Source organism: Ictidomys tridecemlineatus, unplaced genomic scaffold (genome assembly GCF_052094955.1).
Source record: "Ictidomys tridecemlineatus isolate mIctTri1 unplaced genomic scaffold, mIctTri1.hap1 Scaffold_46, whole genome shotgun sequence".
Taxonomy (NCBI): domain Eukaryota; kingdom Metazoa; phylum Chordata; class Mammalia; order Rodentia; family Sciuridae; genus Ictidomys; species Ictidomys tridecemlineatus.
Genome location: NW_027522984.1, coordinates 1,343,314 through 1,360,578, shown reverse-complemented (window position 1 = coordinate 1,360,578; position 17,265 = coordinate 1,343,314). Strand labels below are relative to the sequence as shown.

The window sequence follows — 17,265 nt, the reverse complement described above, 5'->3', positions numbered from 1 at the left end:
ACCTTTGATTATTTTTATCTTTCCCTGATAAGAGTAATTATTTGAGTTATTATTCATTCACCAGGTGCTAGAATAATGTCACTTAATATAATTCCAGGTATATTTTAATGGCTTCTCCGGACCATTGCCTTATGTTTAGTTTTGCATAGTCCACTAAAGGAAATAGTTTGCAGATAACACCTGCCTATTCATTAATAGAGTAAAGCTGTCACACAGCCTAACTATTATAACCATGAGCAAAAAAGTTCTCCCCCCAATATGGGGGGGGGCACACATAATTTTATTTTTAACTTCTCTGCCCTGAGCCAGCGTATTTGCAGTTATGGCAGTTAGGATACTTTCAGCTGCAAATACAGACTATCTGATAAAAAAAAATCACCAAAATAATAGGGGTTTGTTAAAATCACATGACAAGAAGTCTAGGCACTTGGTCATTCCATGGTTGGTGGTTGGTGGGCAGGTCACTGGGATTGTCAGTTACCCAAGCTCTTTCCATTTTTCCACTCTTCCATCTTCAAGATCTCCCCTCATGGCCATGCCTCCTCTTGTGGTCCCAAGTTGGCTGCTATAACTCCAGGCATCCTCTCCTCACCCAACAGCTTCCCAAGTCAGAAGGCAGAGGGATATAACACAAAAGACCTTCTTCTCACTCATCCCTTTCTAAACAGAGAGGAAATCTCTTTCCTAGAAGCTCAGTAGACTTACCTTTATTTCCCAGTGACCCAAACTGGGCTACATAGCTGTCTCTAGACCAGTCATAGGACTGGGCACATTGTCCTAAGACAAAAGTGGGGCTGTGTTAGAAAGGAGAGTGGGGAATGGTTTGGGAAGGTCATGTATGCCATAGCATTTAAAACACAGTCTACTTGTGGCAAAGAAATGGTATTGTCCTAGTCAACAGCAATAATGGTGCTCAGGGTCAGTCGCTTTCTGTTAGCCATTCCTCTGAGCATCCCACACACATCTGTACTTGGTTTGTAGATCCCCAGAACTCTACAGAACTGCGTAACCCATTGGTATGATCATTCATTCAAGAGGTTGGCAAAGTCTAGTCAAAGGCCTCCCTCCAGACATGTGTTAGACACATGAATGATCTGTTTCTCTGAGCATCAGTCACTGGGATGTAAGCTCTCCAAAGGCAGGGCCCATTTCTGCCATGTTCACTGGTATAGCCTCAGGATCTTTTGCTCTGGGTGACAGAGTAGTTGCTCAATGACAAGGGAATAATGGATGAACAGACTGACAACTGCAGAAGATAATAATGACTCTGAAAACAGAAAGGGGTTGGGCTCTGTGAGTTATTTGGAGAAGTAGAAGTTTGGTTTTCTCTCTAAGGAGTTTACAGACCAACATCAGGGTGACAGCTGATAATCACACTACTGATTATCAAGCAGAGGAGGAGCCTGTCCCCTCTTGTCTTTTGGAATCAATGACCAGCATTCATTTGCCTGTGGCTATTGTACCTTGTGATAACTGCCTTTTGTGTTGAGACTGCAAGAATGTTTTTATCCACTAAAATGGACTTGGATTTGTGGAAAAAGAGAATTCCTCCTTTAATCTTCTTTTTATAGCTTTTTAAAGATTTATGGATGTAGTTATTGAAGGGAAAAAGAAAAATTGTGTTTCTTTCTCCTGCTTACTAGCTTGTGAAACTAAGAAGGAAATGATTGTTTCATTCAGTTTGAATCATATTTATTGAATGGCCAAAGGATGTAAATGGCCTTTGTAAAAGATGAAGGATAACCCAGATGGAAAGGATGATTATTAAGAAAAGAGGTACTTGTGACATAATGTAAAAGCCTTTCTCACTCCTGTTTTTCCCTGTAACAATTGATTTTATTTTTGTTTTAGACCTAGAAGGTTTTGACTCCGTGGTATCCTCTACTGAGAAACTCAGTCACCCAACCACAAGCAGACCAAAAGCTACAGGGAGGCGGCCCCCATCCCAGTCGCTCACATCTGTAAGTGTTTCCTCCTCAGGTCTCCTTGCTTCTCTACAGCTGAAAAGCAGGAAACATTAGAGATTCTTGCCAAGGACTCTTCTGCAAATGGCTGATTGGAGACACCCGAGGAAAGGGAGGCCATGGGATACACTTCCAACTAAATGTGATTTAAAAGTCTTCTTGAATCAAGCAATATTTCTATTTGTTCTTTGTGTTTCTGCCAGCAAAGTGGCACACCCTCTTCCCTCCCACCTTCCCTCTCTTTCCTTCTAGACTGATTCTTGCTTGAACCTGAAATGAAATTGGTAAGAAAAATGTCATGTTTTATGGTGGGAAAAGGAAAATGAGACTGATGTGGTTCATAAACAAGACAAAAGATTTACTAAATAAAGACCTGCGGCTATACAATGCTAGGCAATAGCCTTTGTCTCCCAAAGCTCTGTCATCTTCACCCTTCCATGGAATAGCATGTGGACCTTCAGAAAATTGTTTTTAGACTTATGAGGCAGCTGGTTATGTAGAAGACACCAATCAGAATACACAGAAATTTTTTTGTTTTAGTCATTTGGAATAACTTCTCATTGCAAACCTGTTACTTAGACCAGATTTTTAAGAACATGATTTATAAAGAGAGTAAACTTGTAATCCTTCCCCTAAAACAAAAAACTATTAACCTCTTACTATATATCCTTATTTTTTTAAATTTCTATTTTGTATATATAAAATTATTTCTTCAAAAATGGAGATTATGGGCTGGAGATGTGGCTCAAGCGGTAGCGCGCTCGCCTGGCATGCGTGCGGCCCGGGTTCGATCCTCAGCACCACATACCAACAAAGATGTTGTGTCCGCTGAGAACTAAAAATAAATATTAAAAAAAATTCTAAAAAAATGGAGATTATATAGTATATATTGTTTTGGACCTTGCTTTCCCCACCTTAAATTGCATACCTTTCTCCCCAATCATTGCCCCTTCTTCCAGAACAGCACATTTAATGGCTGCCTACTCTTCTAATGTGTGAGTATATGACAGTTAAACCAGTGTACTATTACTGGATGTGTATGTTGTTTCCGGTTCTGTGGAATAATCTTGGTGCTGCTCCCAAATTATTCATTAGGCACAAATTTTGTGAAATTGGGTCAAAAGGAAATGCATAGTTTGCTTTTGCCATAGTTTGTAAATTTCCCCTCCACAAAGATTTAAAATACCTTCCGTAAGCAGTATGTGTGTGTGTGTGTGTGTGTGTGTGTGTGTGTGTTCGTTCAATCTGTCATCTGTCTATCTATCTGTCTGTCTGTCTAATCTATCTCTAATTATCACATTGCCTTGTTCTTGCAGCTCTAAGGTCTTATAACCTCCACCTAGATACACCAAGGAATTAACCTTTCGTAGGTTTCCCAGGATACTTTCTCTTCTCACCTCATCACTAATCCCTCATAAGCTGTCACCATTTAGAAGAAAAAGAATGCCACTTCCTTTGAGCCTCTTCTCTCATATCTACCGAGTCTGTAAGTGTGGTTTAAATCGTCCTATTTGTCCTCTTTGTATGAAACAAACCTAACTTTGCATTGACACCTTTTTGAGAGAAAGACTTGAAAAAGCGGCTTCCTTTTTCACTGTTCTATAGAGTTCTGTGGCAATACCACCTTCTCCTTTCTTCCTTTCCTTCTCTCTCTTCACACCCCACCTCAACATGCACGTATACACAGTCTATTTCATTGCTTCTTAGCATCTTTCCATTTCAATTTCTCAGTCTTCTCTCTTCCACCTTCTCTATAAATCCTTCATCATTTTTATTTTCTTTCCAATTTCTCTCCAACTTTTCAAGGTCTAGAGAGCCCTGTGGCTTCCAGAATTAAATAACAGATTTTAATTACCATCCTCACCTCAGTTCATGCATTCTCTGCCTGGGAGTTGTGTGTACTTTTGGGACAAAGTTAAGGCATCTCATCCCTCCCACTTTTGAACTATACAGTTGTTCATTCATGCAACAGATGTTTATAGACATCTATCCCATGTGGACCAGATACTGTGCCAGGTACCAAGGATCTAACTGGGAATGAGAACTACACAGCTACTACCTGCAGAAAGCTTATAGCACAGTGACTCAAAGCTTGACATTTTATAGGGAGTGATTCTGCTTATGGACTTATGACAACAGAATACATTTGTGCTTTAATGAATTATAGTGACCATGTTCTCTTCCCTTCATTCCCATCTGCCCCCATTTGGATGTATACATTGAATTCCTATTTACTCTTCTTACAGTTAGCCCTTGTGGGTTTTCCATAGCAAAATGGAATCTGTGGATAGGGACATATTGCTAAAATGCCACTAGGGGAATGATTGAGGAAATGTGCCTGTCATGATTCCCCAGCCTGCGGCCATTCATCCTAATTAAAGCTATTTACATTTATAGGATTCAAAGAGCAAGGTTTGATTGGCAGCTTGTGCAATACAGGCTATATAGGAAGAAACAGGCTTTTTGAATAAAAATCTCAAAATTAAAGGATCCAGGCATTGTGTGGTAGTTAAGCAGTTAAGCCTAGATTAATAAGAAAGCTTGGTTGGGGGTGTTATTTTAGGTAATTGGATTTTCAGATTAAATGAAGATTAACAAGTAAGATCTCTTAAAGCACAAACTTTGCTTAAAAATTCCCTAAAATATATTAAGTTTCTGCCTTAGTAAGTAAACAGAAGAAAACAAACAATATTTACAGGCATAATTTTTCTATAATGACTTTAAATGGTGATTCTGAAAAGGAATTTTTTTACCACAGGGATAGAAGGCAGAGGGATAAGGCTGAATATGAGCTCACCCCAAGATATCTCTGGAAGATTCTTTATTTTAAAAAATTCCTTGCTATGGGAATTTTTATTTTCATTTGCTTTGTTCTAAAATAGACTAATTCTAGCTCAAGAATCATTTCTAACTAAGTGAATTCTGGTGAATTGGCCCCCATTCATCTGCTTTTTGATCTTCACAGTGATCCTCACAATGAGGCAGAAAGGGCAGGGGATGTCGTCTCATATTTTACCCAAAGATGCTCCATTCTGTAAACATACTTTAGTAAATACAGACTTCAAAATGGATAACAACTGGTGACAGTAATGAGGGCAAAGATTTAACTGCAGCTACCAAAGAAGAAATGGGCTTGTTGTGCTAGCAGGCAGGGCTGTGCTCAAGGCCTGCAGAAACTCTGCTCACTGGATGTGTTAGTCAGTTTTTCATCACTGTGACAAACCCAATAAGAACAACTTAGAGGAGGGAAACTTCATTTTGGCTCATGGTTTTAGAGGTTTAGTCCATGGTGGACCGGCTTCATTGTTCTAGGCCCAAGGTGAAGAAGAGCATCATGGTGGAAAAGCAGCAGAAGAAAGTTCATCTCATGGTAGAAAGGAAGTAGAGGGACTATAGGGAGATGCACCCTTGCAGAGCATGCCCCAGTAACCTGCCTCCTCCAGTCACAGCCCATCTGCCTACAGTTAACCACCCAGTCAGTATCTTCAAACTAGGATAGACTGATTAGGTCATAGCTCTCATGATCTAATCTTTTTTTTAACCTCTGAATCTTCCTGTATTAACAAAGGAGCTTTTGGGAGACACCTTCAAAACATAACTCAGGACCACAGGCCTGGCGGTCCCTTGCCTTTAGAAATGGTCTCCTCTCAGATAAGTCTTTTAGGGCACTTCAGTGTAGTACATTTAGTGAACCTGATAAAGGGTTGAGGAAAAGGATAAGAAAAGATGGAGGAGAGAAGCATGAGAGGCAGCCTTCTGTTGACTGTGGGTTCTTCCCCACCAGGCTGAGAGCCTTGTGAGGGCAGGGATTGTGTATGCCATGTCACCATTAAGTCTACAGTATCTAGCTCTGTGCTGGACACACAGTAGCAAATGTTTGGAGAAAGGAGGGAGCAGGAAAAGATGGACAATGGCTGCTTGTGTGGATGAAGTGATTGATTGGCATTGGGGTAGAGATCCTGGCTTAGGAAATCTTGTTTCTTGGTCTCAGACCTGCCAATAATCAGCTCTTATTATCTCTTGTACACAGATATTAGCACTCTCTGCCTCACAGGGTTTTAGTGGGGAGACAGAGAAAATAGAAGTGTCAAGTGCTTTGAAAAGCATACAGCATCATATTAACAAAAGCTGTCAGTTAAGGTATGATTCTGACAAAAGCATTTTCTTTTGGCTTTATCCAGTCCTCCCTTTCAAGCCCCGATATCTTTGACTCCCCAAGTCCCGAAGAAGATAAAGAGGAACACATTTCGCTTGCGCACAGAGGAGTAGACGTGTCAAAGAAGACTTCAAAGACTGTTACCATATCCCAAGTGAGTGACCAGCCAGGGTGAGGTGTCCCTGCCCTTTCATGCATGCACTAACGATGGGTTATAAACCAAAGCAGGATAAACAGACAGTTGCAGGTTTTGTCATTCTTTAGTAACAGTGATTACTATAGTCATCAAAGTCTCTGAGACATGTTGCACAAAGTGTCCCAACTGGGCAGAATCAGTGAGCTCAAATTCAGCGATTTATTTACTACATTTTCTCTTGTAGCAGAACCCCTTTTCAAATTGTCATACACACACAATCACAAATGCCCTTACAACCAAAACAACTTTAAAAGCCTTCATGTTTCTAGAGAGACTACAGTAAATATTAAATGTTGTGTTCTTCTTCTTACAGATCTTATCTTTTATGTTCAGAGCTGGCCAAAAATTATAATTAGAAGTTCATATAGGGTCTCTTTTTTTTTGTACCAGGGATTGAATTTAGGGGCACTTGACTACTGAACCACAACCCCAACCCTATTTTGTATTTTATTTAGAGACAAGGTCTCACTGAGTTGCTTAGTGCCTCACTTAGTTTCTAAGTCTGGTTTTGAACTCGTGATCCTTCTGTCTCGGCCTCTCAAGCCACTGGGATTACAGGCGTGCACCATTGTACCCAGCCATAATATGGCCTCTTAAAGCTGATTTGATTCATGTTCTAGAATACATTTATAATCTAAAATATTTTAATGCATTGCATGCCCAGGGATCCCAGGGATTAGTAAGGACAGTAAATTATTTGTGAGAAATAAAGAAGATGACATAGCTAGGCACAGTGGTATGTGCCTGTAGTATTAGGATCTTGGGAAGCTATGACAGGAAGATCACTTAAGCCTCAGAGTTGGAGGCCAGCATGGGCAACATAGCAAGACCTCGACTCAAAAAAAGAGGGATAGCTGAGGGTGTAACTCAGTGGTAGAGCATCTGCCTAGAATACACAAGGCTCAGGGTTCCATCCCCAGAATCACACACACAAAAAGACATTGTTAGCTACTCCATTCAACTTTTGAAGAGTAAGCACCCTATACAATCTCTGTTCTGCCTATGAATATAAACCAAGATTTAAAAATTCCTTTTTCTGTTACTTTAAAAAAAACAGTCATTTGGGATTATTTTCTCAGAACATTAGCAATCTCTTACTGTCTAAAAGTAGAGAACTAGTCTTTTGAAGCAGGAAATAGCCCAAGAAGTCAAAGATTATGTGAGATTTTTCTTCTCATGGATTTTTTTTTGGGGGGGTGGGGGGGAGTACAGGGATTGAACCTAGAGGCACTTAACCACTTTTCATAGATTTAAGAATTTACATGTATTTTTTTCCTTAAAATCTGTTACAGTAAGCAAAACATGATCCTATAAGACAGATCAATTTTAACTATCCACAAAACCAAAGCATTCTTTCTTTATAAAGAATTCTATGTACTGAAATTGGATTTAGAGCCCACCACCATCACCAACCCCCCCCCTTTTTTTTTTTTCTGGTTTTCTCTGACATCCCTGGGGTGTCTTTACAGTGACATCTAGTGGTGGATAATGGCTTTTTGTGTTTCTGATTTGCAATTCTATTCCATTAGCCTATTTCACTTCCCTGGAGTTGTCAGGTTGCATTTTTCAATGCTTCTAGAAATTCCACTTGAACTAATTTTATCAGGGAGTGTGGTGATCTATACTCTGTGAGAGCTTTAAAAACACTTGTTAGTTGAAATGGGCCATGAGAGCCAGTCATACAGGAAATGCCAAAAGAAGCATTGATTCAAGAATATCTGAAGTCAATGGGCATTGGTAGGTCGTGAGAAGTACGAAAGGATGCAAGATGGGAAATGGGAGAAGGCATGAGCCCAAGAATAGGTAGTTAACAAAAAAATAATAATAGGACAGCACAAATCTTCAGACTTGAATCCCAGTTCTGCCAGTGATTAGCTGTGAGACTTGGGGAATTACCCATCCAGCTCTCTAAACCTCAGTTTCCTGCTTGGTGAAATGCTTGTGCCAGTTAATCCCTGTTTAAATTGTAGAGCTAATGTCCGGCATGTGATCAGCACTCCATAAATGTCAGTTCCTCTTCCCTCGTACTATAACTCCTACTAACAACAAAGCACGGGCTGGCGGATCACTCTGCCTGGCAGCAGAGAGCACTTTTCCTCAATGGTAACTTGGCAGAGAAAAGGCGAGCAGAGAGGCTGGGAATGATGGCCCATCTGCTTTGGCTCACTCTTTCCAGTCTCTGCCTCTAGCACAGCCTGAATCCAGACTCTACGTCCTCACTGCTATGCCAGCCAAGCCCCTTCTTGGCACATGCCCTGGGGTGGCCGGCTGGGTGCCTGCTGTTGGAGGGAGTCCCGTGGCTATGGTGCCAAGCTTCACCAGCAGCCTCAGCTTCTGCTCTATCACTTACAACATCCTATCCCTTTACTTTGCTTCCTCCCCACCTGCCTACCAACTCACTTCCCTTTGCCAGTGTCTTCACCCTGGACCTTCCAGGTGCCTCTCTCCTCTCCTCACCTTCCCAAGACTGTACCAGGTCCTGTGCCCTCCTGGCTTTCTCAGGACACTTTTCCATCAGGCTTCCCCCACCTCTCTCCTCCATGTTCAGCCTGACCCTCCATTGACTCTTCCCCCCAGATATCATGCAGCTCATAGTCTTAGCCATATCTGAAAACAAGCAAAACCTTTCCTTTAACATGTCTCCTCCTGAGGCTTCTGAACAAGTTTATGCCCTCCTCCCTCCACCCTATCTTCCTTTTTCAAACACATTTCTGGGAAGAATCCTCAATTTGCTGGCCAGAACTTCTCGCCTCCCGTTCAGAAGCTAATCTCCTTCATTGTGCTACTGTCTCCCTTGCACTACCAAATGGGCTCTCCTGTTTTCCTCTCAGCACTCTTTATGCACTGTTCAATCATTTTTTCCCCTTCCAGAAACTTCTCCGGGGGATTTCCATCATCCAGGTCCCTCTACTGATCTTGCTTCATCCCCTCTCTTGCTACTCTTCACAGTTGTCAAGGGTTCTCTCTCCCTTCTCTCCTTGCCTGTTCACCTTGGGCATTCCCTAGGTTTCACCATTGGGCCTCTTCTCTTCTAACTCTGTTTTATCTGTCCCCATGGCTTCTACTCCCTTTACCCCAACTCAGTCTTTTAGTTTCTGGCTGTGTCTACCAGACCCATCCCCTTGTGTCCATCCTTCACTCAGGCTCCTAAAATTCGATGTGTCTAAAAGAGAAATAATTATCTGGGCTTTCTACGGGCTCTTCCTTCTATGAAAGATACAACCTTGATACCTGGTTCTTCCCTCCCCACGTGTGGCCCTTGATCCATACTTCCTCTTTTACCCTCTGGGCTGTATCTCATCTCCCTGGTCAAGGGGCATATCCTCTGTGAGGACTGGGACTCCATCAGCCTCTCCTACTACCCACCCCAACACCAGGTGCTTTGTTAGATGTGCTTGACTTTACCACATCTGTCTATTCTTTTTGGCTACTATCCAGGTCAGACCTTTACTATTCCTGGTTTCCATTGTGTGAGTCTCCCAGCAGTTTTCTCCAGCTCCTGCCATCCCTCGGGCCCTTCTGTGTCCACAGCAATCTTTAGCAGGCTCCAGTCATTTTCTCCCTTTCAGCCAGCACCTTCTCCCTCCCCAGATTTGTTCTCTCTCCCCAGCTCTCTCCTGCACCCTGTGACCTACTAAGCATGAATGCATTTTGCTTTCTTGTGTGTAGACAAGAAAGGCTTTTTCTAGGACCTTCTCTCTCCTCCTACATCTTCGTTCTCCAACCATCTCTTCTTTCTTCTGCCCCCTCCAATATGGGGCTGTCAGCTGCTCCTTCCTGCTGCTTTCCTTCTGGGATGGTTGCCCCTTAAATGAATTTCTGGACCTCTCTGTGCTTCCTCTTTCTTGTGCAGTCTTCCCCCTCATCTGCAGTGTACTGATTTGTTTGTCTGTCTGCACTCCACTGGTTTCTCAGGCGAATGTCTTCCTCACTTTCAAAGTTTGTGGAACCTGGAAAGCAATTGGGTATCTCTATATTGTATATGAAACCAGTAAGAAATTATCTATCCATAAAGAAGACCATATTCCCCCACTCAGGTTGGGGACAGGCCTGCACCAAATCAGCCCTTAGTGGCTTCTGGATGAAGGAATAAACAAGTGAAGTATGCAGAAGGAAGTGGGAACAGGGATGTTGAAGGAAGGTCTCACTCACCAGAACAAGGAGATGCAGTTCACAAATCCCTTTCTTTGAAGCCTCTTCACCTTCCCTCATCACAGGTGTCTGACAACAAGGCATCCCTGCCGCCCAAGCCAGGGACCATGGCAGCAGGCGGTGGCAGACCAGCCTCTCTGTCCTCGGTGGCATCCTCCCCACTGTCATCCTCTTTGGGAACAGCTGGACACAGAGCCAACTCCCCATCTCTGTTCAGCACAGAAGGAAAACCAAAGATGGAGCCTGTAGCCAGCAGCCAGGTGGCTGTGGAGGAGCTAAGGACACAGGTCTGCGAGCTAAGGAGCATCATTGAGACCATGAAGGACCAGCAGAAGTGAGTGCCCAGAGACCCTTTGCACATGGCTTCTAGATGGCCCTCCACTAGGCCAGGACCTGGGTCTGAAAGTCTGGGTCCTATCCTGCCCCAAAGAGTGAGCCAGATCTCCCCCTGATGATGGCAGCAGTGGTTGGAGTGTGTGTGAACCCCAAGAGGCTTAATTTATACTTAAGTTATGCTGTGTGTTTTTATGTTCAGTCTACTGTGTGTAGGCAGGGCATAGGCTGGCCATGGGGTATACAGAATGAGTTTGTGGCAAGGACTGATACCCTTAGCAGGTTCCTAAAAAGAAAATTCTTGAAATCCCCTATAAAATACAGTATTTCTGTGTTAGTCAGCTTTCTATCACTGTGACAAAATACCTGAGAAAATCAGCCTTAACACAGGAAAGGCTTGGGGCTGAAGTGTGGCTCAGTGGTAGAGCACTTGCCTAGCATGTGTGAGGCACTAGGTTCGATTCTTAGCCTGCATATAAATAAATGAGTAAAAATAAAGGTCCATCAATATCTAACAAAAATATTTTAAAAAGTAAAATTAAAAGAAAGAGGAAAGAATTATTTTAGCTCATAGTTTCAAAGGTTTCAGTTCATGGTTGTTTGGTCCCATTGCCTTCAGGCCTGTGGCAAGGAAGTACATGATGACATTATGTGATGGAAGAAACTGCTCACCTCATGGCATCCAGGAAGCAAAAGAAAAGAGTTGGCCAGGGTCCCAGTATCCCCTTCAAGGGCATACCCCCAATGACCTAACTTCCTTCCATTAGACCCCACCTCCAAAAGATTCCACCCCCTCTCAGTAGTACCACAGGCTGGTAACCAAGCCTTTAACTCATGGGCCTTTGGGAAACATTCAAGATGCAAACTATAGCAGTACATATACCACTTATTAAATAAGCCCAACAGCCAGATTTTCCTCTAGCATCAGAAAAATTGCAACTTCTTCACTTAGCTGCCAGATGAAGTAGTTTGCCTGTATGAGGAACCATGACATATGAGGATATAGGGAATATTAAACTTGAGACTTCTCACTTAGCAAGATGTTTTTACTATGAGATGGAGGGGACTTTCTCCGTGTGTGCCTACACAGACTCTCTTGCCACATCTCTCATCCTCAGGGAGAACTTGGATGGGGAGAGAGACCTGTGAGCAAAAAAAAAGTGTCATATATCAGTATCACCCAGGATGCTGTTTGCAATGACAAAGCTGGTAAAAGGATTAGATATAGGGGCACTTATCTGAGGCAACTGAGGCTCAGAAGAGATCAGTTTGCTCTTTCTTGAGGGAACTGGGGCAGGCATCTCAAGGAAGCATTTCCAAGTAGGATTTTAAAAAATGATCCAGGATTGCCAAGAGCATAGCACTCTAGCAGAGGGAACAGCAGACTCGTGAGTATGCATTGCAGCCTAGTGGGTCAGCCCAATGTGTCCCCTGGTGCCTGGCTACCTTGTGATCAGGAAATGCATGGGCAAATGTGGCCAGACACCTGAAATCACACCCTTCGGAGGGAGTCTGGGGCTGGCAAAAGCCCTCACTTTGAGCAATGTGACTTTAAGTAGGTTCTGTTCCACTTAGGTTGGGTAATGTCAGTTGAAATTGGGGCCTTTTGGACTAACTTCCTGCCCAGTGGAGACTCATCCAATAAATATCAAGAACTGGCAGGTTGGTACTTAAGAGAGTCTCCTAAGACCAGCCAGGCTGTCCCTAACTCCGTAAAGTCCCCAGCTCCTATCTGGCTCTGGAGGTTACAGGTTTGGGTACCCAAAGCCCCATTCATGTCCAGACAATGTGTGTCCCTTGCCTAGCAATGACCCCATGGCCCCAAGACATCCCAGAGCATTGGTTGTCAGACTTTCCTGTATCCGAGGTTTTGGCCCATTGTACCCTCTGAGAGATGCCTGGGAGCTACTATGTACATGGCTGAAATGCTTTGCAGTCTGTGAATAGCCACCTCTCCCCATCCCCAAATGTGCTCTGTGTTCAGAGGCAAGCTCACCTTCCATACTCTTCCCTGGCTTTTCTTCATCAACTCCCCATCTTCCTTTTTCCTTCTAGACCCACTTTTATTAATTTAAGGCTGAGCCATTTTCTTTGGACCAATTTCTCCAGCTAACTTCCCCTACCCAGACTTAGCTTTGCCTGACATGGTCTTCCTAAGATTGGGCCATTCATTTAGGATCTCACCTTCTACTTCTTTCCTAAGCCCTAGGTGGTTCCCACTGAGATATGGATACATAATGTGTACTTGAATAAGTACAGCAGTGAGTCACAACTGGTTAATGTCAGATAATGTGTTACAGCCGTGCTGGGGTACTGTTCCAAGTACAGTGACCATTGTGATATTTACCTGAAATGAGCAGATGCAGTATCACTGTTACTGTGCTGTTTTCAACCCAGCTCATGGAAATGTACATATAAAATTAAGTGTTTGATATCTTAAAAAGGACATAGCTCTCAGACCAGTGTTTGGATGGTTGCAGTATCCCATGTATAGAGCCATGACTTTGCAAGATGATTGGTTTTGTTCTACTTCATTGTTTAAGGTTGGAAAAGGTATAGGCCATGTATCCTACTCAGGTCTGCTTTCTTTCCAACATGCTTGCCACATTGTTTATTCAGTTACTTCACCTCCAAGTTTTTGAATCTTACTATTTGTAGGATTTTGTAAAACTCGGTGAAAACATACTAGTTACTTTTTATTCATTTAAAACTCTGTAGAAAATGAAGGAAGTAGAGATGGAGTGGTATTTTGTAATTATATTTGAAGACCAGTATTCTGTTACAAAGAAATAATTAGAGGGAAGAGGACAGAATATGAGCCTGGATACCTGGAGTCTGTTTTTTGGGCAAGTCAGGCTAGGCACTCTGGGCCTCAGTTTCCCCATCTTCTCCTTTTGGGAGAAGGTTGGACTAAGGAATCTCAAAGATCATTTCTAGACCTACCGTTGGAAGGCTGTATATTTTGGTGGCCCCAAAATAATGTCAAGCCTTTCTGTCTGAAACAAATATTAAGCAATAATAATGCAAAGAAAATCTGTTTGGTCCACATTTTCTTTGTAAAAGGAACAAATGGATTTAATGATAATAAGATGTTTCTTGTCTCTTATTGGGCTTTTGTTTAATTCCATTGCCGTCTGCTTTTCAGACGAGAGATTAAGCAGTTACTGTCAGAGTTGGATGAAGAGAAGAAAATCCGGCTTCGGTTGCAGGTGGGTCCATCAGGGCCTTATTTTTAAAATAAATGATTGTTACTTTTCTGCAGATTTAGAGGCACTTTTTGTGACAATCTTCTTAGAATTGTATAGTCTTACTACCCAACCTTCCCTGGATTCCATAGGTCTTGGGGAAGGGAAACATCAGTAAACATACCCCCAGTGAGGCTTCTCATGTGGAATTTATCTTAAATGTCTCCTCTCTGAAAAACTCCCTCTGGTTTCCAGAAGACTTCATCATAGTACCTACCAGAGGACATGGAGCTGGGGAGGCCCCGTTGCCATCTGGCTTCCATCATACGGTCACTGGGACTTCAGAGACAGTAGCTGTCCATACTTGGCACTTCCTCTTCATCTCTTTACTTCTCTCTGGTGGTCACATCAGTCCTGCCAGGGTATCTGAGCTCTGTCCCGCTCTAGCCTCTGATTCAACTATGCCATGACCAAATGGTGGAGAGTATGTGGGCATGCCAGTTGACCAAAGGTCAATGCTCAACTTTCATCTAGTTGTTGCCCTTAGTGATGAAGACACATGCTATTCAAAGAAAGGATAGGTAAACTCACCATGACTTTGGAGGTGCTTACACATACCCCCTTGGGCCAATCACAGCTGTCTTCTGACACCGTAAGATGGTCCAGTGTGTCAGGAAACTGGAATCCTTGCTGCTTTTGACAAACTTTGGATCCAAGTAGCCTAAGAATTAAAACATCTACTTTGTTCCTAGTGCATTGTGCCTGTGTACCTGTTATTAAGGCTTATGTCATTTCTAGCACTGTCATTGATTCTTCATTCAGATATCATTTCACCTTTGAAATTTTCAGGTTGATTATTTTCTTTCCACTGAGCAGGTTGATTGTCTTCAACTTTTATGAAAGCAGCCAATTCATTATAATTTTGTTTGATTCTTTCTTCCTTTTATAGATGGAAGTGAATGACATAAAGAAAGCTCTTCAATCAAAATGAATACTTGATAACTGAGATGTCTCATTATTCATCCTGAGTCCAAGACTCAAATTTTCTGCCCCAGCCAAAATAATCTTGTGCCAAAAGATTAAAGGTTTGCCTCAACATGTCCCTGTTTGAAAGATTAGCACAAAAGTCTTGATAGCACAACACAAATTCCATCCAAGAGGAGAATCTTCCCCATGGTGTAGTCCTGGGTCTGGCACTGGTTGTGACTTAGAGCAAATTGTGCTACAGGCTTTTCTACCTTGAGATCTCATGCGAAACGAAAACTCAGGCAGTTTAGTCCATAGTGGTACTATTTTGATGATATTTTCCATTAATAAAATGTAACTTCAGATTATTCGTTTACAAGCTTTATAATTTTATGAGTTTTTAATCATGTTTTGTCACTGATGCCCCTAGTGTTTGTACTACACCTAGTCAGAAGCGAGTGTCTTATTCTTTGGCTTCAGGTGAAAGCTGCCTCGCTTTGTGTTCCCCTTTAGGATTCTATTACATATGCAATTTTAGATCCAACCCATCCCTTCCCCTGCCAGCAGACCCCGCCACCCTAAGAGAAATTTTAGCTTATATATGATGGTATATTTACAAAAAAAAAAGAGAGAGAAGAGAGAGAGAGAGAGAGAGAGAGAGAGAAAATCTGGTATTTGCAATGATCTGTGCCTTCTTTTTACCACCCTCTTGATTGGAGCTTTTGTGATGCAGCTACCATGATTCAAAAAAAAGAAAAAAAAAGTAAGAAAGAAAGAAAAATCTGCCACTTATCTAAGTCCACTAGAGGCCACTGTCTTCACAGCTTCTCTCACCCTAGCCAAAGGTCCTAAGAGGAGATAGCTGAGAAGTTGGGCTCTGTGGTACCAGCTGTGACTTTTTCAGTTCCTCCTACTTTTAGGTTGTTCATGAAACTAGAAATGTCATCCCTGCTTGATTTTTCATCAGCCAAGTTAAACCCCTGCTTCCTGTCCTTTGCACCTTTTGCGTGAACAGAATATGCATTATTAAAGCAAAAATAAATAAAAGTAAAATGCAAATGAAAACAAGGGGGGGAAAGTTGTATTATTTCCTGCACTGGGTTATCTGTGTGTGTTATTGTTTAAACTGTATTCACATAATGTCATTTGCCTTGCTCACTTGTAACCCCTTCCTCAAGTCCAAGAGAATGGGAGGGAGGGTCTTGTTGAAGTATAGCCATTGGATCTTTCTTGCATTTATGGAATTGCTTTTTCCTTCCTAAGGAAAGTGATGTTTGCTTATCTGCTTTATCTTTGTAGCACATGAACAGTTCAGCCTTAGAATATGTAACTGTTTTACATCCTTAGCTGAAAATAAGGGGCATACTGTATTGCACAATTGTTCAGGGGTAGAGATGGAGGATGTGGTCCCTTAATGGCCCCCAAAGATGTTTGATGTGTTTCTAATCAGCTGCTTTGCCTAATTCCTGAGTTTTATAGTGAAACTACAAAACATTAACAGATTTTACATAGCTGTGATAAATGCAAATTGATAACAGTAAAGGAATGATGCAAAAACTCACATTATTCATCATTGGAAGTATAACACATAAATATCTCTTCCTTTCTCTTTCTCTCTCCCTTCCCTTGCCTTGCTCTTGCCTGGATACTCATCCATTCTGATTGAGGCCATTACTTTCCTCTCAGTATTTACAAAGCCCCAATGCCCTGGTCTTCCTGAGCGGGAAGGGACACAGTTAAGGAAAGGGAGTGTGTAAAGAAAGAAACTTCACACCCTTTATTCCCATGTCTGGATATATTGCCTTTTTAGCAGTCTTGGTCTCAGTGTGCTCGCAGCCAGAAGCACCAAGTTTCTCATGGCAGCGTAAAACATTCCTGTACCCCTTGACTGTTCTAAGCTTTTCTGCATTAAACTTGAAGCCTTCAGAGATTCCCCACCACCTAATATAAGAAAGAGGATTGGGTTCTTCAATGTTTGAATTTTTCATTTACTCATCAAGAAAATCCCTGATGATATAGTTTTATATAATGTGTATACAGAATAGGAATGTTAGTAATTAAATTGAGATGTTGGGGCACCCTCATGGGGCACTAGCAACTTGGAATGTAGAGAGCTGATGTATTCTCCTCACAGAGGCCATTGGCTTCCTTTGGATAAAGAGAGGGAGAAGCGATTGTAGAAAGAGAAGTTGGCATATCCAGCTTCATTACTGCCCCTTGGGCTAACGAGCAAGAGGATTCTGCATCATGGAATTGGATGAGCCACTGCCCACACAGCCACCATCTTTACTCTTGGCAAAATGGACCCATCAA

At 42.2% G+C, this 17,265-nt stretch overlaps 1 protein-coding gene across 1 annotated transcript; it reads left to right on the top strand.

Annotated features, from left to right (window-relative positions):
- Window positions 1–1,859: 1,859 nt before the first annotated feature.
- LOC144373698 (SH3 domain-containing kinase-binding protein 1-like) lies at window positions 1,860–16,020 on the top strand. Its single transcript, XM_078036727.1, has 4 exons — window positions 1,860–1,961; window positions 10,534–10,802; window positions 13,947–14,010; window positions 14,936–16,020. The coding sequence occupies exons 2-4, from the start codon at window positions 10,576–10,578 to the stop codon at window positions 14,975–14,977; spliced, it is 333 nt and encodes a 110-aa protein (XP_077892853.1). The 5' UTR covers window positions 1,860–1,961; window positions 10,534–10,575; the 3' UTR covers window positions 14,978–16,020.
- Window positions 16,021–17,265: the final 1,245 nt, after the last annotated feature.